The sequence below is a fragment of the Erythranthe guttata genome, chromosome 1 (assembly GCF_056151865.1).
Source record: "Erythranthe guttata isolate IM_541 chromosome 1, IM_541, whole genome shotgun sequence".
NCBI classification, from domain to species: Eukaryota; Viridiplantae; Streptophyta; class Magnoliopsida; order Lamiales; family Phrymaceae; genus Erythranthe; species Erythranthe guttata.
The window spans coordinates 6864005-6890522 of record NC_142533.1 but is presented as its reverse complement, the minus strand read 5'-3'; the positions used below and the strand labels follow the sequence as shown (position 1 = coordinate 6890522).

At 36.1% G+C, this 26518-nt stretch overlaps 1 protein-coding gene and 1 long non-coding RNA gene across 7 annotated transcripts in view; both read left to right on the top strand.

Moving 5' to 3' along the window:
• The window catches only part of LOC148772730 (putative disease resistance RPP8-like protein 4), a 68521-nt gene extending 42844 nt beyond the window's left edge, over positions 1-25677 (top strand). The window contains exons 2-3 of the mRNA XM_088819095.1: positions 22707-24902; positions 25424-25677. Of these exons, the coding sequence (XP_088675221.1) occupies positions 22707-24900 (2194 nt within the window). The 3' untranslated portion in view covers positions 24901-24902; positions 25424-25677. The remainder of the gene's footprint in view (positions 1-22706; positions 24903-25423) is intronic.
• On the top strand, positions 398-2582 carry LOC105968843 (uncharacterized). Of its 6 annotated transcripts, none has more exons than XR_016031611.1 (7): positions 401-761; positions 889-997; positions 1251-1295; positions 1395-1495; positions 1842-1989; positions 2060-2114; positions 2387-2582. It is a non-coding gene; the product is annotated as an uncharacterized LOC105968843 (long non-coding RNA). The 6 variants fall into 6 exon arrangements; XR_016031609.1 differs by having other exon boundaries at positions 859-997; XR_016031612.1 differs by having other exon boundaries at positions 398-997; positions 2066-2114.
• Positions 25678-26518: the final 841 nt, after the last annotated feature.

Genomic DNA, 26518 nt, shown 5'->3' with positions numbered 1-26518 from the left:
GCATCGAAGACAAAGACCTTTTACCATTCGTGGTTGTTGCAATTCTCCTCCTGTGAAAGTAAAACAAAATGAAATTGAATATGCATTAGCCAAATTCAAAATACAAGGGCAAAATGAAAACAAGAATAATGCAAAATACAACGGTGAAATGGAAAACAATTGCTCCCTCAATGCAAAAAGATACAAAAGAAATAGAATATGCAAAATAAGCACTACAACATTTTAGCCTTTATACGACGCATGTTTTACCCGACGGTTTGAAAACCGTCGTATAAAAGACCGTTCTTGACGCTTTTTAAATCGATTTTGACACATAAAAACCGTCGTATAAAAAGATATTGGACACATAAAAACCGTCAAGAAAAAAACTAATTTAATATAAAAATAATCTTAAAAATGAACATGGTTTTAAATAATTAAATAAGTAAAAAGTTTCCTAAATTCACTTTATTACTTTTTCTCTTCCCGTCGATATATCTAGAAAAGCTAGGGCTTTTCTCCACCGCCGCTATCGCCGTCGCGGTCGCCACCTCCACCGCCGCTATCATCGTCGCGTGGCGTCGCAATCATATATCCACCGCCATCGTCGTCTCCATCGCTATCCCCTCCTTCATTGTTGTCTCCATCGCAATCGGGATCCCTTCCTCCACCGCCATCGCGATTACCACCTCCACCGCTACCACCAACGCAATCTCCACCGCCACCGCCGTAGCCACCGTCGTCTCCATCGCCAACGCCACTTAAGTCTCCGCTTTCTTCTCGTATTGATTTTTTGCCCTAAAATTTCTATCTACCTACGTTTTAATTTTTGAACATTTTATTAGATAAATTTTTATTGTTGCCAATCATCATTTCTAGACTGCCGAAATTCACTGTCCTCTTCTTTAGCTCATTGGCTTGAATGTGCAATAGAAAGCTTCAACCAACGTTTTTGGGGATGTGAATGCTGTCTCTATGAGCTTTGGCTCAATTGATTGCTTTCAGATAGTTTATCTAGGTAAAGTATTAATCCTTTCAATTTTAATTTATGTGCTTTTCTTCAAGCATTTGACTATGTAGATTTGTTTATTTTTCCTCAGTTTTGAATGACAAAAAATGCATATTTTTTTAGCTGTATAATATCTTCAATTTTTTTTGGTGAGAATCTTTTGTGTTGCACTTTTGTATTATTATATTTCATGTTAGCTTTAAACCATTTTCAAAGGTATGAAATCTATCTTTCAAGAAATAATTATCTGATTATAACACAGATTCACGGATATATGAATGGTCCTTGAAGTCATCAATATCAGGAGGTATGCATATAATAGTGTTCTGAATATAATAGCCTTAAGGTCTACAATTATCTGTTATCGTGAATTAATTTTAGGTGTAACTTGTTGGTCTTATTTCAGGTTGCTGCTCTCTTTAATGCAGGAACAACTAAATTCCATCCACCAATATCCGAGCATCTGTCCCGTGAAGCAAATGACTTCTGGTTATAATGTTTACACAAGTATGTAGCTAATACTAGCAATTTTCTTTTCTTATCCGCGTCTCTATGTGAATGATTAAATTGACACTAGTTAATCAACCCTCGAAGAATAATGTTAGCTATTGGTGTTTTTGTATCAGATTTTTATTCCCTTCTGACTAAGTCTTCGTGTTCAACTCATAAATTTTGCACCATTTACTAAAAACAATCTGTTTGAGGTTGTCAAAGGTATTGCGCATGATTTTGTTGACGAGGTAATTACTGGAGTCTCCGTACTCAATAATTTCCGTCAAGACTTATTTATGTTGGTGTTTTCTCTATGAGTTGATGTATATCCTTGCGTTCTCATAACTTCTTTTTCCAGCAGAGTAAACCTCTGAAATCGGAGTGTGTTATACATGCTCATTCATCCGAGATTACCGTGCCTTATCATAAGTCTTCAAGAGTTACACATTCGTTTTCCTGTGGAATGAGGGTTAGAATTCGTTTTGAACAGAAGATTCTTTTGAACGAAGGTTAGTATTGTTATACTTTAATCATATGCATATTCTATATCAAGAGTAGTAATTAATTTTAATTTGGTAGGTGCAGTGACCTGCAAGATGACCTGGTTCAAATTGGAAGTGTCTACCGGTAATAGGTAGTTTCTTGATTTTGGCTTGACAATTTCATACTTCATCGGTTTTCATGCTCTACACTTTCAGGTATCTTTGGTAATATTTCTGTTTATATGTAATATTTGGTAATATTGATTGTTAAATCTCTAAATCTACTAGTACTTAGTTGTGTGAGCATGTTTCCTCTATATGAAGCAGTATCACATACATCACATGTATTAGTTTGTTGTTTATTCTCAGAGATTTTTTCACATGAGTATTTAGTTGTTTACTGATTAAATGCACATATATACAGGTTTGAAGTTGGATATTTTTATCACATGGTGAGAAGAGGGCACATGGTGGCAGGAGGATATTTTTGACATCTTTATATTTTTGCGTTTGATTGTCGAGTATTGTGTTCATTTAACTTCAAATGTAGATGTTATTTTGTTGATAGGTTTTGTGAATAGAGTTTGGTTTTAATGTATTCTGCAGATAGGTTTTGTGAATAGAGTTTGGTCTTAATGGCTATGTTTGTTACCGTTTTCAAATTATTTCCACACTTTCCCCAAAATGAAAATTATCTTTCTACACTATTTTCAAAAACTTTCCCCAAAACAAATTCAAATATTTCTCTCTCTAACTAACATGATTTGACGTGAAAATTGTCTTCACTAAAATACAAAATCAAATCACTTTATCTTTTAAATTCTTCTTCCAAAATACTTTTTTCCAATACCTTTCAGACATGATTTGACTTGCTACAGTACAAATTGTCTCCTCCCAAAACACAAACAAACTTTATTTAATTTTCAAATTCTTCTTCCAAAACATCTTTCCCCAAAATAAAATGGAAATGGAAGCCCAAAAGCTTACCAAACACAGCCAATGTATTCTGTAGATAGATTTGGTGAATGGAGTTTGGTATTTGGTAGGCCTAATAGAAATTTCAAATGTAAATATTGTTTCGAAGATATATTTTGTGAATAAAGTGGTATCGCATACTGTGCAGAAAATTATTATTCATTTTTGGCTTTTTTGCATTGACCATTGACAGGTTCCCAATATATTATATACTAGACAACTATCCTGAATGTGGGACAAGAAAAAATGCAAGTATTCCCGACGGTTTTTAAGTGTCGGGAAAAACTTTTCTTGACGGTTTTTTTGTACACAAAAGTATAAACGACGCCTTTTTTCTTGACGGTCTTTTGACGATTTTGCTTTTTATCCGTCGTATAAAGCAATATTTGTTGTAGTGAAATTTACAAACTACAACAGCAAACTGAAAGACCTAACCCAATAAAGAGTCACATATTCTTCAAGGTAGCATTTTCAAGCTTCATACTCATCGCTACATTCATTTTATTCCTCTTCTCAGAGGTAAGCAAAAATACCGAAAACCCGAACCAAAAACCGAAAAAACCCAATATGCACTGTCCCGACTTAAAAATCGTATGTACAGCAAAATTTTCATAAAAACTGGAAAAAACATTGGATTGTGTATGAAAATCACAAAAATACACCGAATTGATTACCGAACCCAGCCTATTAGAGTAGAAAACAATGTCATTTTGTCGCCTAGTATAAATATTTAACTTCCCTATATTTCCTTAATTTCTAAACTATGTTTATCATATAATAATTCTTGCACCTATTGAAATGTACTAAATTGAGTAGGTTAGCAAAATGAGGAATGAGTCCAAACTTTGTTGGTCACTCCCTCAAAATTCCTTCGACCACTCTCTTCATATGGAACTCACTACCAGACTAATGAGTCCATCTCTACATCTTAGCCGTTGCCCCCATACCGCCGGTTTTGAAAGCAACAAAGACGCCCAGGGTGATATCTAAGAGATTGGGGCGGGGCTATGATTGTGATGTCTCTTACACGACAAGGGTATTATCTGAGTGGTATTAAGGTGCACTAGTAGAAAAATAACTTTTTACTAAGATTAATTTTTCTACGGTAAAAAGACGTAACAAAAGGTACATTTTACTACGGGACAATCTTGAGAGTCGTCGTAAATGCTAGGATTTACCGTAGCAAAAAAATATTTGCTTTTGCCATTTACCGTAGCAAAGTTTTTGTCAGGTCTGTATATGGTGCGGGGCAAATACATAGCATAAGCCTTTTTACTACGAATTTGGTACATTTTGCTACGGTGTATTAGATCAAGGGTTCCATTCCTTTAGGATTCAATTGCAGGTCCTTCAGAACGCCCATTCGCTTTTATTTTCTAAAAAGAAAGAAAAAATTACACAACTCTTACCAAAGCCCAAAGGGAAGTATTCATGAAGAAAGAACCAACTTGAGGTTCTAGCGCAAGTCGCAGTATGCCACTTGATCGAAGAGTAGTGTTGAATTCGTTCATTGAGAAAAAGGTGTTGGGGCTTTCAAGTTGGAAGGCTATTAAGAGCTTACCCATCCATCTGGAAAGGAAGAACCAAGAAGCACAAAACATTACAAACAAATAATCTCTAGAATGACAACACCTATTATCGGCTTTATAGGACGATTATTTCTGTCACACTATTATCACAAATAGTCAAGCACTAATTCAATATACAATAATAACATAAATTGAATTAGTGACAACAAAAATAAAGCATGAGTGGCAAAATACAAAATGTTGTCACTTAATAAGCATTTAATGACAACTTTTAATATTGTCACGGAGTATAAGCATTAATAAAGAAAATAGTAAGCAAGCTTGCCAAGCCAAATCTACCAAATGCCCTAAAAGAGAGTAATAGTAATCCATCTCTCCTTCATGCTTAACCCTAACTTTAGGTTCATTCCCAAACAAAAGTAAATTGAACTTCAATCAATAAAAAAATTTCCAAATCACCCAAAAATAATAACATAAACGAGGCTTATTCCATACCTATATCCATTCAAGTTCTACATTACACTCGTTGAAAATTCATCGAGTAATCTACAATCGTACAAAGATATAGTATATATTTCACCTAATAAACGGAGAAATATGACTTGAGAACACTAGAGATAATAGAATGACAATGAACACCGCTTCTCAGGGAACTTCAAAATACTAAAAGAAATCCAATAAACACAACTAAAAGATTAATTGGGCGGGGTTAGCCAAGGTAAACGTGATTGTATGTCGGGCTTTAAAGACCCTTTGGGCAATTTAACCGCAAGATTTTTAAGTATCCGTTGTTGGGATGCGAGTACTCCTTAAACGGTAAGCAACTGAGAAACTCAGCACCATGACGAGGAAGTTTCTGCTCGAATAAAGTGGAAGGGGGCCAGTCTTTCAATTTCAGAATTTCGGGCCACCCTTCCTTTAAAGAAATGGTGGATATTGATATCTACCTGTGTAAGTCACAATGAATTAATAAACAAGAAAATGGAAGAAAATAAAATTATATTAATTCTAGAATAGTAATTCTTATGAGTATCAATCAAAAAGCAACAAAAACTGACCTCACAAAAGTTGATCGTGTTGAAGGTTTTTAATCTGACGAAAGGCACGATACATAACCATGGGTTCCCAGATTTTCTATTCGGCAATGTAATGGTTGTGGCCCAAATGTGTCTTGAGCCTATAGCCCAATATCTCAATACACACACACTTGTCTATTGGAACGGCCCAAGCAGAATAAGCCCATTAGTGGGTATGTGCTAGAAGGCTTAAATCTGAACCCTTGGTTCCAGATTGATCTCAGCCGTTCATTCTAGCTGACTCTCCCTGATACGATCCGCACAAGCTCCAAGACAAAGAATTGGAAGAAGAGAAAGCGAGTGAGATTAATGGAGCCCTTCGTGTTGGGATTGAAGAGTAAAGGCTTGAATCAGGCCTTTGAAGAGTCCGTGGTTTGGAATTGGAAGAAAAGGAAGAGGAAGAATTCGTTGGACAAGTCGAATTCCATGCATCCGAGATTCTCGCCTATTCTGGCAGAGTTTACCATTCGAGTTATAACTCTCGCATCTGAAGTCCATTTAAGCTGATTCAAAATGATTCGGAAAGCTAACTGAAAGATCTACAACTTTCATGTTTTGAGCGAAGAGATATTCGAAGTGGAACAGTGTCGAAATTGAGCTTTAATTGCATGCACGTGCACAGCCCAATGTCGCGAGATTAGAAGGGTGATCGAGAAGCCGACTTGAAGATCAAGTTATTTAATTTACTTATGCACGTTTTTAATTTAGGTTTTATTATGTTTTTATTATTTAAGAGTCTTTTATGGTTAGGATTTGCTTATTTATTTATTTCCTTATTATAGTTTAGGTAGGAGTCCTTTTCCTTGTGAAAAAGAAGTCTTTTTAGACCTTATAAATAGGTTGCCAAATTGGCTTATTTTATAGGACGAATTTTGATGATTTAATTGAGAATATTCTCTTTGGTTCTTTAAGAACTCTTCGAACATATCGGTGGATTCCGTTTGTTCACCCCGACTTACCAATCGATCTTTCACAATCGATTGTGGCGTCTTCACATACCAAGGTTCTTGCCTCTTTATAGGCAACGGGTCGCGGTTCCACCCTTTGAATCTTTGTTTTTGGATGTTTTCGATCTTGATTCCGCGTAGGGTATTAGGGTCCCGTAACGAGTTCTACGGGGTTCGTATCACTCCATCTCCCCTTGTATTCATTTCCCGTTTTGTGCCCTAGACAATCTATGTTCTCTCATTTGGTCCCCCTCTGCTTCTTTCTTATTTTGCTCCAGCAACCATGGGCCATCCGCCGCCGTCCTTGGCCGTGCTTGTCCCAGTGGTTGTCGCTTCAACGGCTTCATTTGACTGGAGTTCCTATTTAATGCTAAGAGATGAGTGGCTGAGGGTATGACCTAGACTAAAACCCTAATTTCAAATGCCTTGCCTTCTTCTTCGGTGAGTTGGACCTGTGGTGAGTGGGTGAGGTGCTGAAAGCATCTTCTTCTTGGTCTTTCCTTGAATCTGGGTGGTTTTAGGGTTTGAGTGCAGAGAGAGGGATTGGTATTCTGAGAATGGTGCAATCCTAGACTGTGTGTGTGTAACAGTGGAGACCTTAGTGAATCTCTGGTGTGAATTGGTTTGGAAGACTGAGCTGTCTTCAAATCAATACTTCTGTTCATACATTTATTTATTTATACTTTATCTTATGTTTACTAATTTTTATTCTGAGTTTACTTGTAAGCTTTCTTTGGGTAGAAACTCTACAGTGGTATCAAGAGCTTGGTTGCTCGAAGATCTGCTTGAAGAATGCTTACATAACCTAACTTGGTTCTGATAAGGTAAGTCACTCTGAAACCCTAGTTTTTCGTTTCCTGGTTTATTCCTGTGGAGGTTGGGAGCCCTGTGTGGCATTGAGTTGGCCCTGTGTGGCGTGGAGGCCCTGTGTGGCACTACTTGGCCCTGTGTGGCACTATTTGGCCCTGTGTGGCAGATGTGCTCATATTTGATTTATTTTTCCAGCTCTCTATGTGGTTTATCTTTCCGCAATTATTCCTACTGTTAGTGTAGCTTAGGATTGCTCTCAACCACCATTTCTTGTCCGGACCGCCTTTAGTGTCGCAGGAATCTGGAAAGGGGGGGGGGGGGGGGGGGGGAATCTGATTATCCAGTGTGTGATTCTTTGTGATTCAGTGTGATTCTTTGTAATTTTGTGTGATGCTCTGTGATTCTCTGTGATTCTGTGTAATTCTGTGTGAGTTTGTGCCTCTTATCTGTGTGAATCACGAATGCATATCCTGTTGCTCCTTTTGATGGGAAAGGTGACTTTTCTATATGGCAACAAAAAATGAAAGGTGTTTTGGTTCAGCAAAAATGTTTTAAAGCTATTACTCTAAACTATGAAGATACCACACCTGCTGCTAAGAAAGCTGAATTTGATGAACTTGCTTACTCCTTGATGATCTTGAATTTGAGTGATTCTGTGATTAGAAAATTAGGAAAGCAAGATAATGCTAAAGCTTTATGGGAAAAACTGCAAGATCTGTACACTGAAACCTCTTTGCCCTCCAAAATGTTTTACTTGAAAAGTTTTTCAGATTTAAACTAGATTTGAGTAAAGACATAGATGAGAATCTGGATATTTTTACAAAGCTAGTTCAGGACATTAAATTAACTGGAGATAAAAACATTGATGATTATACTCCTATTGTGCTTTTAAATGCAATTCCTGACACTTATAGTGATGTAAAATCTGCTATTAAGTATGGTAGAGATCAGGTTACTCTTGACACTGTCATAAATGGTTTGAAAAGCAAAGAACTGGATTTAAAAACCAATAAGGGTAACAAATCTTTTGGTGATGTTAACTTTGTGAAAGGAAAGACTAAATTCAAGTTTCAAAACAAGGCCTCTTCCAGTAATAACAACCAAAATCAGTCTTTTCAAAAACCTAAAAAGGGCAAAGAGTGGAGTAAGAACAAGATCAAAGGCAGAAAATGCTATAATTGTGGTAAACCTGGTCATTATGCAAATGAATGTACTGAACCTAAAAAGGATAAGAATAATGAACAGGCTAATGTTGTTGTTGATAATCTGGGTGATGTTTTCATGATTGGTGAGTCTGTGCATGATTGTGTCAACTCTGTGATCTCATCTCTATGTGATAATGATTGGATCTTTGATTCTGCATGCACGCACCACATGACACCAAATAGACACTTATTTACATCCTATGTGGAACTGAAAAATGGCAATGTATCTATGGCTGATAGCAGTGGTATAAATGTGGTTGGTTTAGGAACTATTATCCTTAAGTTTGAATCTGGTTTTGAACTTATGCTTAAAAATGTGAGACATGTTCCTAATTTGAGTAGTAATTTGCTTTCTGTGGTTGTACTTGAGGATAGTGGTCTGCATGGAAGTTGGGGAAATGGTTGCCAAAATATTATGAAAGATGATCAGTTTGTGTTCAAAGCTGTTAGAATGCAAAATTTGTATGTGTGTTCTGCTGAACCCTTGTTGCATGCTAATTCTGTTAAACATGATCATTCTAGTCTTTGGCATAGGAGGTTAGGTCACATAAGTGCTAAAGGGCTTGAGCTATTGCATAAAAACAATTATCTTGATAATGATTGTGTGTCTGAACTGCCCATATGTGACTCATGTATTTTAGGAAAACAGGCTAAGGTCCAATTTCCTGTGTCTCCTTTCCCTATGCACTGATATTCTTGAATATATACATGCTGATGTGTGGGGCCCTGCCCCAGTTCCTAGTCATGGTGGTAATAGATACTTTCTCTCTGTGGCTGATGATTTTTCCAAAAAAGTGTTTGTTTTCTTGCTGAAAAATAAATCTGATGTGTTTCAAAGATTTAAAGCATGGAAAGTTTTAATTGAAAACCAAACTGGAAAGAAAATTAAAACCTTGAGACCAGACAATGGAACTGAATTCTGTAATGCTGAATTTGATGCTATGTGTGTTGAGTCTGGCATAAAGAGGCATAAAACTGTAGCTTACACTGTAGCAACAAAATTCTTATCTGCGATTTAGACAAACAAGAAAAACTTGCACAAATATAAATTTATTGGATTAAAATAAAATATTGCGGGTTACAAACTCTAATTTAATCCTCTGATTATTCTCTCAAGAAAAATATATGATTGACTTTGAATTTCGGAGACGGGTCGTTGACTTGATCTTCTCCGGATTTGATTTGGATTTGAATAACGTCTTCCAAGGGTCTTGCGACTTGAATCTCGGATCGAACGCTGAAATTTGACGGGTTTTGACTTGAAGATCTTGGAGTTCTTGATGGATTTGGCCCTTCAATCTTCCATTGACCTTGATTTGTTCTTGAAGATCTTGGAGTTCTTGATGGATTTGGCGTTCAATCTTCCTTCGATCTTGATTTGTTGAAGAACGCCCTCGATTTGATGAAGAACGCCTTGAATTTGTTGAATAACACTCTCGATTTGACGAAGAATGCCTTGAATTTGATGAAGAACGCTCTCGATTTGATGAAGAATGCCTTGAATTTGATGAAGAACGACTTGAATATTGTAGAGAGAATTTTCTCTACGTTTTTTCTCCTTCTTGAGTTGTGTTTTGAATTGTGTAGAGAGGGTCCCTATTTATAGTGGTAGAATAAAAGTCCTACTTAAAGTCTACTTGATGACGTGGCGCGATTTGATTGACTCTCTTTAAATTGATATTTATCTCTTATAACTTGGAAGAGAAGAAATAATCCTATTGGCCAATAATTAATTGATAAGTATCCCCATGACTTGTCTTGCAAGACAAGGTATAATTTAATTTAGACAGAATTTAATTGGCTAATTTAATTAACCAATTAATTAATTTTATGCGTCTACAAACGCCCCCTCGAGACTTGTTCACGGACAATGCATCTTGGAGTGGATGAGTCTCGATAATTGCTCAACTTCAATTGCAGCTTGATCTAGCAAAGCACATATAACTTTTGAAATCATGATTGGACTTAGAGAGATTATAAGTTGCCTACGTGCCCTATAGAGGGATCAAGTCATAACGTAGTTCAAAATATATCATTTTGAGGGATGTCATGCACAGTTTACACTCATGTGGACAAGGAGAAACATTTGCAGTTTAAGCTCGTGCTCAAGGAGCATTTGACTTGAATCTGTAGATAGTTTACTCTCGTATCAAGGAGCCTTGACTTGATTTGGATATATATATAGTTTATGCTCGTATCGAGGCCTTGATATGATTTGGATATATAGATAGTTTATGCTCGTATCAAGGAGCCTTGATTTGACTTGGATATATAGATAGTTTATGCTCCTATCAAGGAGCCTTGATTTGATTTGGATATGTTGACATTTTAAACTCGTGTCAAGGAGTACTTCGTTTCATTTGGATATATAGACCTTTTAAACTCGTGTCAATGAGTACTTCATTTGATATGGACATGTAGACCTTTTAAACTCGTGTCAAGGAGTACTTCATTTGATTTGGACATATAGACCTTTTAAACTCGTGTCAAGGAGTGCTTCATTTGATATGGACATGTAGACCTTTTAAACTCGTGTCAAGGAGTACTTCATTTGATTTGGACATATAGACCTTTTAAACTCGTGTCAAGGAGTGCTTTATTTGATAGGGACATATAGACCTTTTAAACTCGTGTCAAGGAGTACTTCATTTGATTTGGACATATAGACCTTTTAAACTCGTGTCAAGGAGTGCTTCATTTGATTTGACTTGTCATATTGCATAGGGTATTGTTTCTTCAAAAGACTTGCCCCCATCCTCATGATCTTCTTGTTCTTCTTCAACATGTTCTTCTTTGAGATGATACGACTTTTGGAATGAAGGATCTTCGACTTCATTTGCAGTTATGCTCAATTCCATATCATCTGCTCGAGTGGCCAACTCTTCAAAACTTTTAGGTTGAATTCCTTGAAGGATATATCGGAGTCCCCATTGCATTCCTTGGATGCACAGTTCAATAGCTGATGTCTCAGGCAATCGATCCTTGCAATTAAGACTCAAATTTCTCCAACGGTTGATGTAGTGGATGCCAGGTTCCTTCTTCCATTGGCGGGAATTGGTGAGCTCAATCATGTTGACTGTTCTTCGAGTGTTGTAAAAGCGGTTGAGAAATCCTTCCTCGAATTGCTTCCAACTATCAATGGAGTTTGCCCCCAAATAGATGTACCAATCAAACGCGTTGTCTTTGAGCGATCGGACAAATTGCTTGACGAGGTGATCTCCGTATGTCCCGGCATCATTGCAAGTCTCGACGAAGTGTGCCACATGTTGCTTGGGGTTGCCTTTACCGCCAAATTGTTGAAAATTTGGAGGTATATAGCTCATTGGCATCCTTAGGTCATCAATCCTTTGCGTGTATGGCTTGACATAGGTTGATGGAGACTTCGAGCCTCGTTCCAACTTGTCTTTGATGGTTCCACTGATCAGCGTCATCACTTGATCTACATGAATCATCCCTTCTAGAGAAACTTGAAAATCTTGAGCTGGAGCCTTCTCGTTTTCAACTGGCTGTTGCTTTGTGGATGTCTCGACTTCGTCTTGAACCTCTATCTGATTCTCCAGAGCTTGACTAGCATCGGCTTTGTCCATCTTGTTGATCAACTCGGCAATTTGAGAATCTCGTTGTTGAACATGCTTTGCGAGTCCCTCAATGGCCTTTGTCAAACTTGCAATTTGCTCTCCATGGTTGTAGCGTTTGTTGACATGACGGATGCCACCTCTGAGTAGCTTGATGTTGAACGAGGCGTGGGCTGTGAAATCTCTCGTTTTGAACCTTCCACGTCTGCGCTTGTGTTGACAAGAGGTGGTAAGCCTTTCTGAATGGTTTAAGGCGTCGAGTTAGTCTCGGAGGATGCTTGCAGCTTCTTAGCCATACTCCTTGTACCTAAGCCCACACTTGATGAATCCGAAGTAGCAATCTGCATTGTGAACGTAGAGCAGTCACTGCAACACTTCGAGGATCTTTGAGAGATAGAAGAGATGAGAGGTCCCACCGGACGTGCCAATTTGTTAACCGCAAATTTTCGAGTCTACAAAATATAATAAAAATACAAGACAAGAAAATAGGGAACAAATAATTTATTAATCAAAACGACGTGGATTACAATCTCCGTAATTCCCCTGATTCTTCTCTCCTATTCTAATTTTGATTCAAGGGCTTAAAAGCTTGTTCTTGAATCGAACATATGATTTCCTATCACGAACATCTCGAATTCAAATATGTTATGAATTCGAGATGTACTTCCCATTTAAGTCCTCAAAAGTGATGGCAATTCCATATACACACTAAAATGAAGGAAATGAGTTTTGAAGCCAATATGTGAAGGAAAATTCGAGTACTTCAAGTCTCGTCTCACAAATATTCAAGATGTTCTTCGCCGAGACTAGAAGTGGGGGCATTTGTAGACATCGAAATTTTGAGATAAATTACTAATTAATAACCAAAATAAATCGGTTATTAATTTAGGTCTCAAATTAAAGTCCATAATATATTTGAGCTTTAAAATGTCTGGCTCACTATGCAAGTTGAGAAACCCTAACCCTAGCTTGTGCCTATAAAAGAAGATCTTTGGTGCATCTAAAAAGGAGACTCACACAGACTCATATCGAGCTCTCAAGCTCACGTCTCGAGCCTCCGCCTCGAATTCATAACATATTTGAATTCGAGATGTTCGTGATAGGAAATCATATATTCGATTCCTCGAATTCATAACATATTTGAATTCGAGATATTCGTGATAGGAAATCATATGTTCGATTCAAGAACAAGCTTTTAAGCATTTGAATCAAAATTAGAATAGGAGAGAAGAATCAGGGGAATTACGGAGATTGTAATCCACATCGTTTTGATTAATAAATTATTTGTTCCCTATTTTCTTGTCTTGTATTTTTATTATATTTTGCAGACTCGAAAATTTGTGGTTAACAAAGGCCAACGAGGATCACGAAATCAATCTGGACAAGTTAAAAAATAATTAGCAAATGAAAATTAATTTCCAAAAGCAAACCTTTGTGTCACACCATCGTTGGTGGGAACGAAAATCCAGGAAGTTTTCATAAAAAAATTCTTTCCAACCTACTAATATTGCATAAATCTGTTGAAACGAAAAATGAATGAGGGAACAACAATGAAAACAACTCTTTATAGAAAAACTATATAAACATGAAAACCATTCTATATAAACTGCTATACAAACATGAAAACCACTCTGTATAAATAACTATATAAACATGAAACCACTATGTATAAACATGAAAACCACTATGTATAAACATCTATATAAACATGAAAACCACTCTATATAAATAACTATATAAACATGAAAACCACTATGCATACTTATCAAAATTCATTATAAATATTAGTGAATTGTAAATGACTCACATATACCAAACTATATATCAAAATTTAAAATTGAAATTAGATCCAACATACCTGTTAAGATTTCATGCTTGAAAACCACTATTGAATCAAATATTTTGTTTCAGAAAACAGAACATACTTATTTTTCATCATCATACGAAATACACAAAGCACATATTCATGGAGAAAAGATAACGACAACCCCATTTAACTACATATAATACATAATGATCCTCGTCTCCCATTTATAAACAAATAAAATATCATAAAAATTTCATTAAAAAACCAATTTTTACTAGCCCAAAAATCATCAGAACCGACATGAAAGGATAAAATCTTGTTCGTGATAGAAATACTAGAGTTTTGAGACGAAACCAAATATTCATGGATCAAATCGACATAAACAATATTAGGGAATCCCATAAAATATTGACCTGATACAAGAAATTCAAATTGAAGAACAATAATTATATCAAAATTAAAGAACATAATTCTAAGTTTCGTACGAACATTACCAATTATCGAAGAAAACAAATTACCCAATTAAAAGTTGAAAGGCTCCGAAAAAACAATTAAAAATATAAACAAGAAAAAATCAAATTTCTCTATTTTTTTCATATTACCCATACATCTCGTTGACCCACCGCAAAACATCGCCGCCTCTTCCTCCGCCGACTGGGAAGATTGAGGTCGCCGCCCTAGAGGATGAAGGAGCTGCGGTGCTGTCGTGGTGGATGATAAAGAGACAGACGGAGGCGGTCCATCAGAGCGGTGAAGATGGGGGAGGCGGTGGAGTGAGAGGTCTCACCCTCGGTGAAGGAACCCGAGATTTGGGGAAATAGATCGACAATGAAGAGAGAGAGAGAGAGAGAGAGAGAGAGAGAGAGAGAGAGAGAGAGAGAGAGAGAGAGGGGCATAATAGAAGATTAGGGTTTCTAGAGAGGCGGTGGGTGTAACCTTTTGGATGAAGGGATCATATCAAAAAGAGGAATCAACAGTCCAGATCAAAGGTTCTCGAGCATTCCAAGAGATGACCGAGAGAATGGGCTAAGCTAGGGGTGAGCAAAAAAAACCGAAAAACCGAAAAACCAAACCGAAAACCGAAAAAACCGAGCCGATATGTACCGTCCCGACTTAAAACCGCATACACGGTAAATTCTTTTTGAAAAACCGAAAATATCGGTTTGTGTATGGAGAATTTAAAAATTACCGAACCGATTTCCCGAACCGAACCGATTTATACAAAATGATGTATTTTTTATATATATTATAAATACTTACCCTAGCGAGCCTCTATCTTTCGAGCGCCTCCATGTGACATCGTTTTCTATTAATTAATTTTGGTTGTGACGTGTTTTTTATTAGTTAATTTTCGGTTGTTATTTGTTAATTTTCTCAAATAAATATAATGAAAGTCCAAATATATGGGTTTTATGCCGAACCGGTTCGAACAAATAGACGAAATCGAAACCGAAAATAAACCGAATTGATACCGAAACCGTTAACCGAAAACCGAAAAACCGATTCACACCGAACCGAAAAAAACCGACATATTCGGTTTTTAAAATATGAGAAACCGATATTATCGGTACGTGTTTGGTTTATTGGAAAAACCGAGCCGTACCGACCCGTGCACACCCCTAGGCTAAGCGCAGATGGGCTTTGTGTTGTTGGGCCACCTCAAGTGAAGAGGACTAAGGAGGAAATAATTCATTTGGGCCATAAAACCAACAAATCTCCACCCGAAACCAAATTTGAGAACTTAAGACATGAATCATCATTGTCGTTTTTTAATATGTTTGGACATACACTCAGTTTTGTTCATTCATATCAGTTTTGTAATCACAAAGAAAACAGGGTAATCATACATATCAAGCAATTTCACACAGAAAAGCTAACACAGTGATGTGACAGTCATACATTGTTTGAATTATTATATATTTGCTAAGTGACACAGAAAATGTTTAGGATTTTCAAACAAGAACGCAATTTCTCAACATGCAGACACTTGGTGCCCATATCAGAAGGATTGAAGTATGATGAAATCTTTTCAAGATCAATTAACCCTTTTTCCACAATATCTATGATAAAGTAAGACTTCACATCAATATGCTTTGTTCTATAATGGAAAACAAGGTTTTTGCACAGTTGTATTCCAGATTGACTATTAAAATAAACAACTACTTTTTTTTGTTCAGAAATCCAATTTCAAAAATTCAACATTACAACCAAATTGCCTCTTTCAAGGCTTTAGTTGCAACACTGTATTATGTTTCAGTGGTTGACAAGGCTACAATGTTTTGCAATTGTGATTTCCAACTAATGCAAGAAGCACATAATGTGAACATATAAGAGGTAGTGGATTTTATGTTATCTCTGTCTTTAACAAAATTGGAATCAACATTTCCATGGAGTTCAACATCTTCAGAACACTTAGCAAACATAATTTCAGTATTCACAAAACCTTTCACATACTTGAGAAGCCCTTCAGGGCTTCTCCAGTGAGGCATACCAGGATGGCTTGCAAGTGATAAAAAGAAGCAGAGGAGTTTGAGAAAACTCGACTTTGATGCTAGGAAATACAACACATGTTGCTCTATCAACCATACACATAGGAAGGAAAGAAGTTTGATGCCCGCATGTGTATAGCTCAACTGGTTCCGGGATGGTAAGTTGGTGCAAGTCTGATGATCGAATACATACAGCCACATTGGGGGAATTTCAACTCCAATGAGGGTTTTTTCCTTGCGGACACCAAATTCGTGTCTGCTACCCTAACGGGTCCACTACTCCAATTTCAACTCTAATGATTCCTATTTCTAACGCCTTTTCTTTAATGTTCTATTTGAATCAACCCGAACTTTGTTGTTTCCTTTTGTTAACTAAAACTATTTTTCTCTGGATAAGCTGTGAAGCTTTTGAAGAAGCGCATCGAAGTTAAAAAGGACGAGTTTTCGTCAACAGAGATCGAAGCACTATTTGATCCGGGGCCAATTTTAAGAGGAGGCGGAGTCGGTGGTCGCCTTGGGCCTCTCTGATTTTTTTATTTAGGGCCCCTAAATTGTTTTATACCCTTTATATATTAGCATTTATTCAAATATATATATATATATATATATATATATATATATATATATATATATATATATATATATATATATATATATATATATATATGCAAAAAGTACCCCTGTGTAATTCGTATCTGCCAAAAACCCGCAAATGATAAAACAAATAGCAAAAACTCCCCTATGTAAAAATTTAAATAGCTCACTGCACCCACTATAATCTTGGGCATTGACTGAACGTAAGAAGACAAAGATACCCTCCAATAAAATAGTGTAAGATCAGATAACTTAAAATAGGGGGCAAAAGTACAATTTTGGTAAACATGTAAAACTTAAATTAGGGGATTGAATTGCAATTTTCCCACATATTCAATAAAACCAGTCTTCTTCTCCAAAATCCGTCGTTTACCACGGAGATTCCTCATAGAGTCATAAAGCTCTTCTGATAACTCGAACTCGGAATTGCTTACTGCAGCAAGGCTGAGATCATTTGATTCGTTCTTCTTTACTGGTGTTTCTTTGCTCAAGTTTGAACATTATTTTTTGTTCTTAATGAGACAGAGAGGGAGAGGACCTGGTGTGTGTGTATATATATACATACATATATTTTTTATTTTATTTTCAATCCCAAATTTGTAGCACCAAAATTGGGTGATTACTACGAGGAGGCAATGATTGCACAAAAATACAGAGAGATTGTGTTCTTCAATTCTATTTGGAAATCAGAGATATCTTGGAGTTTCATGCTGGATATGTGTGTTCTATTTGTGCAGAAGAAGAGTCTCTCTTCTTCGAAGAGAGAGAAAAGGGAGTGAAGAAAGATGATGGTGGTGGTTTGGGGGGCAGTTATGTCATTTTCATAAGCAAAAATGAACAAAAGAAGACCACACAAGGAGCGAGTGTAACACACATTCTCGTACAAAGGGGTTTTTTGCCTTTGACTTTTTTACACGGGCGATTTTTGCTAGTTTTTTTATCAAGGGGGTTTTTGGCAAATAAGAATTACAAAGGGGTACTTTTTGCACATTACTCATATATATTTATATATATATATATATATATATATATATATATATATATATATATATATATATATATATATATATATATATATATATATATATATATATATATATATATATATATATATATATATATATATATATGGGTTTATTAGGGATAACCCCTTGTTCATATTTTCTAATCAGGTACATCCAATTAATTTTCCCTTTTTGAGATACACCCAAATTTGCCAACTTGGCAAAATATATTATATAATTTCCCTTTAATACCCCTGTTTTATTTTTGAACGACATTTATTTCCTTAACTACGTGATATGAGATTTGCTGATACGTGATTCTAAAATCACGGAATAAATTTACGTGAGATCATTGGCCGTTCTATCAAATCGTGTCTATCAAATCGTGTACAATTTTTTTTTGAAGATTTATCCAGCGTTCCATCGTTTTAATCGCCTTTGAAGATTTCTTCACCATCAAGCGGGTATGAATGCGTCTTTTTTCGCTTTTATTTTCGCTGTATGTACAGGATTGTCGTGTATGGTGGTTAGACATTTTTAAGAGTTGTGTTGATACTTGATTCTATTAAGTAGAACGTTTTTTAACAAAATTACGTCGTCATATATACATCGTTATTTTCGGCGGATGATGTTTGTTTGGAAGAGGATTGACAGAGTTAGAAGAGGATGGTTCACGCAGATCGGAACAGAGTTGTTTTATATAAGTTTCGTAGTTGGTTTATGCAATAATCGGAATAATTGTCCGCTGTGGTCGAGTTCATGTTTTTTATCCCGATCGATAGTTGGTTTATTTGTTTATAACAGCCGATTTAAGTGTGCTGGGTAGTACATTAAAATATAGTTCGTAGTCTTTTTTAATTTAGCGTATGAATTTTGCATTTTAAGTTTATTTTTGATGATATTAATGTATTATCATTCAAATGTCTTTGCAGTCTATTTAATCATTTTTTAGTATTCTGCATTTTTAATTTTGTTTCATGATTTTAGGTTTTTTCGATGGCGAATTTCGTACGGATTTTGTTGAGGTTTGGTGGGTTGGTTGCTATAAAGAGGTGTTTACGATGTAATGGCTCGGTAACTTCGGTTAAGTGTTAAACCGTTGTAATACAGTAGTATACTATTATGAATACCGTATGATACTACCATTATGATTTTATTATACTATTATGAGATTATTAATGTACTAGAGTTTTTTAACTCGACATATTGGTTTGATTGTGTTATGATGTGTTTTATGTATTTTATCAAAACCCTAGATTGAAATTATGAGATTATTAATGTACTATTTTATTGGTTATGTTGGAATACTTTACGTTGGTGTTGTTCTCAATGTTCTTGTCATTTCAGTGGTATATTGTTTGTAACACAATTTCATATCACTACTATAACCGTAATATACTATCATAGCAGATTAATGTACTATATTGAAATTAATAATATGAGCTAATAGCACAGACCCCCCTGTGTTATTTCTAATTGCCAAATAGAACCCTCTGTTAAAATAATTAGCAAGAAGCCCCCTATGTTGTGATTTTCAAAGCACACCGGCCCTTATTTCAAAATTTATTGTTGACTTACGTGAAATGACCCAATTCTCCTTATAAAAGAAATATTAAAAAAAAAAGGAAAATAAAAATTGTGCAAAACATTTGCAGCAAAACTCCAAGTATGTGGAGGGGGGTTTCAAGAACTTGGGCGGTGAAGGAGAAGGGGAATTAACCTCTGTAACGGAGGGTGTCAGCAGCAAGGATAGCGGAGGAGGCAGGTGGTGGAAGGAAAAGGATGGGGCGGAGGTGTTGGTGCTGGTGATTCCATGGGGAAGAAGAAGAATTTTGGGGAAGACGTTCTTTTACCTATGTTCTTCTGTTTTTGGAAATTTATGCATTGTTTGATAATGGAGTTTGAAGATGGCACATACAGTGACGATGTGGAGCAGATGGGTTGGCAGCAAACACTGGCGATGTAGAGCAGATTGAAGAAGAGGGCTTTTTCGAAAATCAAAAGGACTGAATTGAAAATTCTAAAAATTTTAATTTGGGGCTTATAAAATATTGGGTTAAAACTATAAATTTCAAAATTTTGAAGTTTATGGGTATGTTTGACTTTTCGTGTCCAAAAACTTATGCCAGCCGCACAATCCGCGATTGGGCATCACGAAAAGCTGTTAAGGGGTTTTTCGACTTTGACTAACTATCACGGGGGGCTCTTTGCTAATTCTTTTAACACAATGGCTTTTTTGGCAATTAGAAATTATACAAGGGTAGTTCTTGCAAAAAACCCTTAATAATATACTATGTGGTTGAATAATACGGGATCCATAGTCGATTAACGAGATCCATAGTCGATTAACGAGATCCATAGTCGAATTAGATCAATAAGATAGTCTATTACATGATATAAGGAAAATTACCCTAATTGATTAGTATTTCAAACAAACATATTATTCAGTTTCCATATATATTATTATTTTTTCATATATATTATTATTTACCCTAATCGTTTTCATATAATAAGGAAAATTGCCCTAATTGATTAGTATTTCAAACAAACATATTATTCATTTTCCATATATATTATTATTTTTCCAATAGTCAATTAAATGAACCCATAGTCGAATTAGATACATGAGATAGTCTATTAAACGATATGAGATAGTCTATTAATTTTAAAACACAAATCCGCCGCCGTCACTTCTCAAATCTAGGGTTTTGATGATTTTTCGGCCCATAGTCGATTAACGAGATCCATAGTAAAATTATACCAGTGGGATAGTCTATTAAATGATATGGGATAGTATATTAATACAGATGTAATTCGACTATGCATCTCGTTAATCAACTATGGGCCGAAGAATTATCAAAACCCTAGATTTGAGTAATCCTAAATTTGAGTAACCCTAGATTGGAGCAGTGACGGCGACGGCGACGGCGGCCAACGACGATATCACTTCTGGTGGATGTCCTGCCCATCAATTGTTGCAATATCACTGATTTAGTGCTCGAATTCGGTATGCGATTATAACAGATCTGCAATTACACAAACGTGATAGTTGATTTAGCCAAAACATATCAACAAATCGATGGATGATAGCGATTCAGCGAGTGGCGACGACGTACCTACGGTGGCTTGGTCGGAGTGCAGAAAAATCGCCGATCCACGGCCGTGCAAATTTCTGGTTTTGGGAGGTTTTGCAGTTTTTTTGATAGTGGGTTTGTGGTGATAGTGTTTTAACGGGAAAATATGGAGAGATTTGATATTATTTCAAAAGGTAAAGTAACGGGATTTGTGGGATTTGATTGAGGGTAATTATGTAATTTAGAAAAGTTTGGGTTTTTATCAAAATGACAAATTTAAGTTTGGGTCTACCCCTATTATTTGAATGTTTAAGGGGGTTATATCTAATAGACCCTATATATATATCATGATTTAGAACCTGTTGTAAAATGGCCTATTTTATTTTATTTTTTTTTTTGTTTTGACGATCGTGGTTAATGTAGTAGAGTATAATTGAATATATATCTTTTATTGTCTCATATTTTCTCCAGGCTTTCACACATATGTATATAAAAGAGCAGTACGTGGGAACGAGTTTTGGTGTGCCTTTTATCGAGAGATTTTTTCAAAGAAAATATTTCTGCTCGTTTTTATTTAGCTCTAGACGTGAAGTTTATCCTGTAAGATTAAAGAGCTTAAAAGATCACGGGAGGACATCGACCCGTCAACTCAAAGAAATCAACGTTGAAGGGAGCTTAATCATACGGAGTGGTGGACATACTGCATGGTGAAGATCACAATTTCAAGTATCATACAAGAACGGCGTCAACAAAGAAGGAATCTCTAGTTTTGAATAAGCCCAATTATTGTGCTCGTAAAACTGAAATCAGTTAATTCTTGTTTGCAGGTCCCTTTGAATTAGGATACATTTGTATCTGAATCGCGTAAATAATTGTATCTCCTTTTAATTATATTTTACAAACTGTTACATGTCTTACAACAACAGTATCGAAAAACTGAATGTGACACAAATAATAATAATTACAGGTAAATAAAACTAACATTACCAATTTGTAAGTGTGAGGCAACAAATGAATATTAAATGGGAAGATTCTTCTTGGTGATCAGCTATTGTCATGACACAGCTGTAATGCTATTGTTAAACCCCAAAAATGGCGGTAGTTGTTCTTAACAAATATTTAAATACATTAGAAAATAAAGAGAAATCAACAAATATTTAAATTTTAACAAAAATAATGCAAATATTAGTAGTTCCTTTCCTTTTATATTTCTTTTGCAAGAGAAGAGCCAAAATTTCAAACTCCAAAAGTGATCCCAAGAAAAGTACTTTCTCTCTCTCTCACACGCACACAGAGAGAGAAAGAGAGGTGTTAGTGCGAAATGGGTTCTTATGCTGCTGTAATATCCCTTTACCAGACACTGAATCGCATTTCCGCATCCGATGATTTTCTTTCTAAATCAGACAAGAATCTTATCCTTGATGAAATGGATTCAGTTGTTGAAAAAATGGGGCTGATTCCCAGCAGCAAGATAGTTGTTGCAGCATCTTATGAAAGACGAGTGATAGATGCTCTCCAAATATTCCAAGATGTTATCCACTCCCACTTGTCTGATCCAGATCATCATGACATTCGTTTTGCTTCGTCGCTCGGAATAGTCAAAGAAGAAATTGCATCGTTTCACACAGCAACTGATGAAGAAGAACAGAGCTGCAGCAGCAGCAGGTATTCTAATTTTGCTTCTTCATATTATAATACTTGGAATCAACAACAGAATCTTCTCGTGGGATTCGATGACCAAATTAAAGAATGGTTTTTCGATCCCAATTCCCATGACATAGTTAAATCAGTTGTGGGCATGACCGGAATCGGTAAGACTAGTCTTGTTCAACAATTTTACAACGACCCGGTTGTTATACAAGAGTTCGAAGCTCGTTTATTTCTGCACATCGGCCCAGGCTATACTCGATGGAAAGATATTATGCTGCTTGTTCTTGGTGAACTTGGCTTCGTCATCCCTTCTAGGGATGATAAACTAGACACGGCTTATTTGAAGAATCAATTTTCAGAGGCTTTATCTACTCAAAAGTATCTAATTGTCTTAGATGATGTATGGGCTGACGACACTGATCTAGTACCTCGTGGTTTTCCAGAAAACAAAAAAGGAAGTCGCATCATCGTCATATCGCAGATCCAAAGATTATACGACTTCATTTATACAGACGAGTCTATTATATTACCGTTTCTCAACGACGACGACAGTTGGAAACTACTTCATCAGACCGCATTTAGTAATACAGAGGAGAAGTGCAGTCGAGAACTTGAGAAAATTGGGAAGAAGATTGCCAAGAACTGTGAAGGACTCCCTGCAGCAATTATACAGGTTGAAGAGAATCTACGTGGAAAATCTTTTGAAGAATGGAAGACGTTATCAGAAAAAGAAGATCCACTCGTCATCACAAGATATGACGATACGCCACTCTCAAAAGCACTATTTTTTAGTTACATGATGTTGCCTCAGAATTTAAAGCCATACTTTCAGTATATAGGTGTGTTCCCAAAACATTATGGGATTTCTCGATCAAAGCTCATTAAATTATGGGTGGCTGAGGGCTTTCTGGATACATACCCGGGGTTTGAAGAATCAGCCGGAGACACCTTGGATCTACTTATTCGGCATAGTGTTATTTTGAGAGAAAAGCAGGCCTCTGTCAATATGTCTAGATTTAAGAGCTGTAGACTGCATTTCACCTTTCGAAGTCTATGTGTTAGTGAAGCTAAGAGTGAAAAGTTTTTCCATATCCTGAAAAAATACACCGATTGTACTCCAGAGAACATCATAAGGCAGCAGCGTTTGTGCGTCCACAATAATGTTGTTCTTGCTTTAACACAAGTTCATGAATGGATGGAATCAGTTCCGAATGCACGATCTTTTCTGTGTTTCGGTCCAAAACAGCAATATCCAGTATTGTTGCCCCTGTGTTTTAGATTGCTCAAGGTACTAGATGCACTTGCAATCCGCTTCTACGAGTTCCCACATCAACTACTTGCATTACTTCACTTGAGGTATCTTTCCATCACGTGTGATAGAGAGCTCCCCAACTCCATATCCACACTTCGGAACCTCAAGGTATTGATTTTCACTCGGTATCATAACATCAAATTGACGAATAATGGTCCAGTTTATCTGCCTATAGATATCTGGAACATGCATAAACTGAGGCAACTTTATTGCAAGGGCTTCGACCTCCCGCCTCCTCCTTCAAATGATTCTCATCTTGTGCTTGAGAAGCTTCTAACAGTCTCAGGTGTGAGTGTTCACAGTTGTATCACAGAGGTGCTTTCAAGAATCCCCAATTTGAACAGAATAGCCGTTCAGATTGAGTCAGCACACGACTCAACCGAAACCTTCAATTTTTTCAATCATGTTGCGTCTCTCTTCGAGGAATTTGAGTCATTCAAATGTGTCGTTGTAAATCCAAATCTGAGCTCTCAAATTGTTCGTTCAGTTCCGAACTTTCCTATGAACATTAGGAAGATAAGCCTGAGTGGATGTGGATTGCCTTGGGAGAATATGGAAATTATTGCTTCATTACCGAATCTTATAGTGCTCAAACTGCGATGGTATGCCTTTTGCGGCCCTCTGTGGAAAACCAGAACAGGACAGTTCCCCAGGCTGGAGTTCTTGCTGCTGGAAGACTTGGATATAGAGAACTTGGAATTTGACCGTCGATACTTAAGGTGGGTGATTGTTAGGCATTGCTATAAATTGGAAAACATCTCGAATCAATTCGAGTACACCAAACTACTAGAGGTAGATGATTGCAGCCCATCCTTTATGAAGAAAATGCGCGAGTGGCGATCCATTTTTCGTACAAAAGCTAAAATACGTTCTTCAAGTACTGATCTATAAAGGTAATTAATGCTCGTCAAATCTATGTGAATTTTTTTTATGGTCAATTCAATGGTAATATTTAGATGATCATATCCTATCAATTTCTCCAACTTTGACTAGGACTATATTTATCTTTCTTTTTTTGTCAACACGAAAGTACTCTATTACAAAAAAGAGTATTGGCCTTTATAATAAATTTTCTTGGTTTAGAAAACTAGCAAAAACTACTGCATTCTATTTCACTGACCTGCAGTCTCTTCAAAGTGTTTCGAACCATTGAGCCTTTGAAACTCGAAAGAACGAAGATGTATACTCTAAAGAGTGATACCAAAACATCAGTGGCGTTTTAGTTATATTGTATCTTTCATCCTATAAACATTTTTCAGTTCATTAACCATTATATATCTACCAGAGCAATTCTGTGTTGATTTTCAACTTAGCTGCACGGTGAATTTTGCTATTTCCTCGGTGAATTTTTGGTAAGCTTGATCCTTGAAAACATTGAAGAGAGGTTTTGATTGATTTTTCTGTATCTGTGCAGGATTATAATAAATTCCAAATGGCTAATCGTGTGTTGCTCGGCGATTGAAAAGCCTCAACTATTCAAATGAAGATGAAGATTCCTATAAGGCAAGTGTGGCAAAATTTCAAAGCTTTCATAAAATTGTTTATTATTTGATATTTTCCTGTTTTTGTAAACTTTTTTTTTTTTTTATTTTGGGTGATCATTGAAACTTATGTTTTGGATATTTGCTTGATTTATTCGTGAGGCCATTCTTATAACGTAAAAGGTAATTAATTTTACATAATTTTTACTTTTGCAATGGCTGGAAATAAAAAAAAGTGTGATGGATTGAGTATATCAAATGATTGTTGAATGTGAGATGTACCTCCCTGTAAGTTGTTAATGAATATGGTTAAGGTATGAAAGCTCATTTCAAGCTCAAGTTCAACTCGTAACTCGACTACAACAAAAATTCTAAAATATGTATAAAAAGAATTAGGTTACTCAAGACCAAGACATATGTGTATTTATATATTTATTATTTTTTTCTAAAACTCATGAATGAAAATTTCCAGAAAGCTTAACAAAATTCAGTTATACTCATTGTGTTAAAGATTCAATCTAGAGAATCTAGAATGTGCTATGGATTCGTGCGCTCGATTGATTGGGTAAAGGAAGCAGAGTATAATACCGCTTTGTCAACAAGACAGGGTAATTTTGTTTGGATATATAAGTTTCTTTCTTTCTTTTTCTGAACGGAGGACATATTTGTAATCAACGTCTCTAAATTTTGAGCTAATCTCTGAATTTATATAATGAATTTAGAATTTTGTTTACATTTTTGCACGAGCTCTATTACGGTACATGCAGTGGCGAGTCCACTGATACGCGTAAAACCTACGTATAAATAACCGCAAGTGTACAGTATCGCGTTTTGTAGAATAGTGAATTCCAGATATCGATCCACAGGGAATTAAGTTCCTAAATCTACCAAGTACCGTAATTATACTATCCTAAACTGTATCTAGACGGGAGAAAAAGATGGGAGATGACATGAAGCCAAAAGGAAACAAAAATAATGAAAACAACGGTCCGCCAGTATACGCGAGGAATTCCAACGTGTGATGGCTT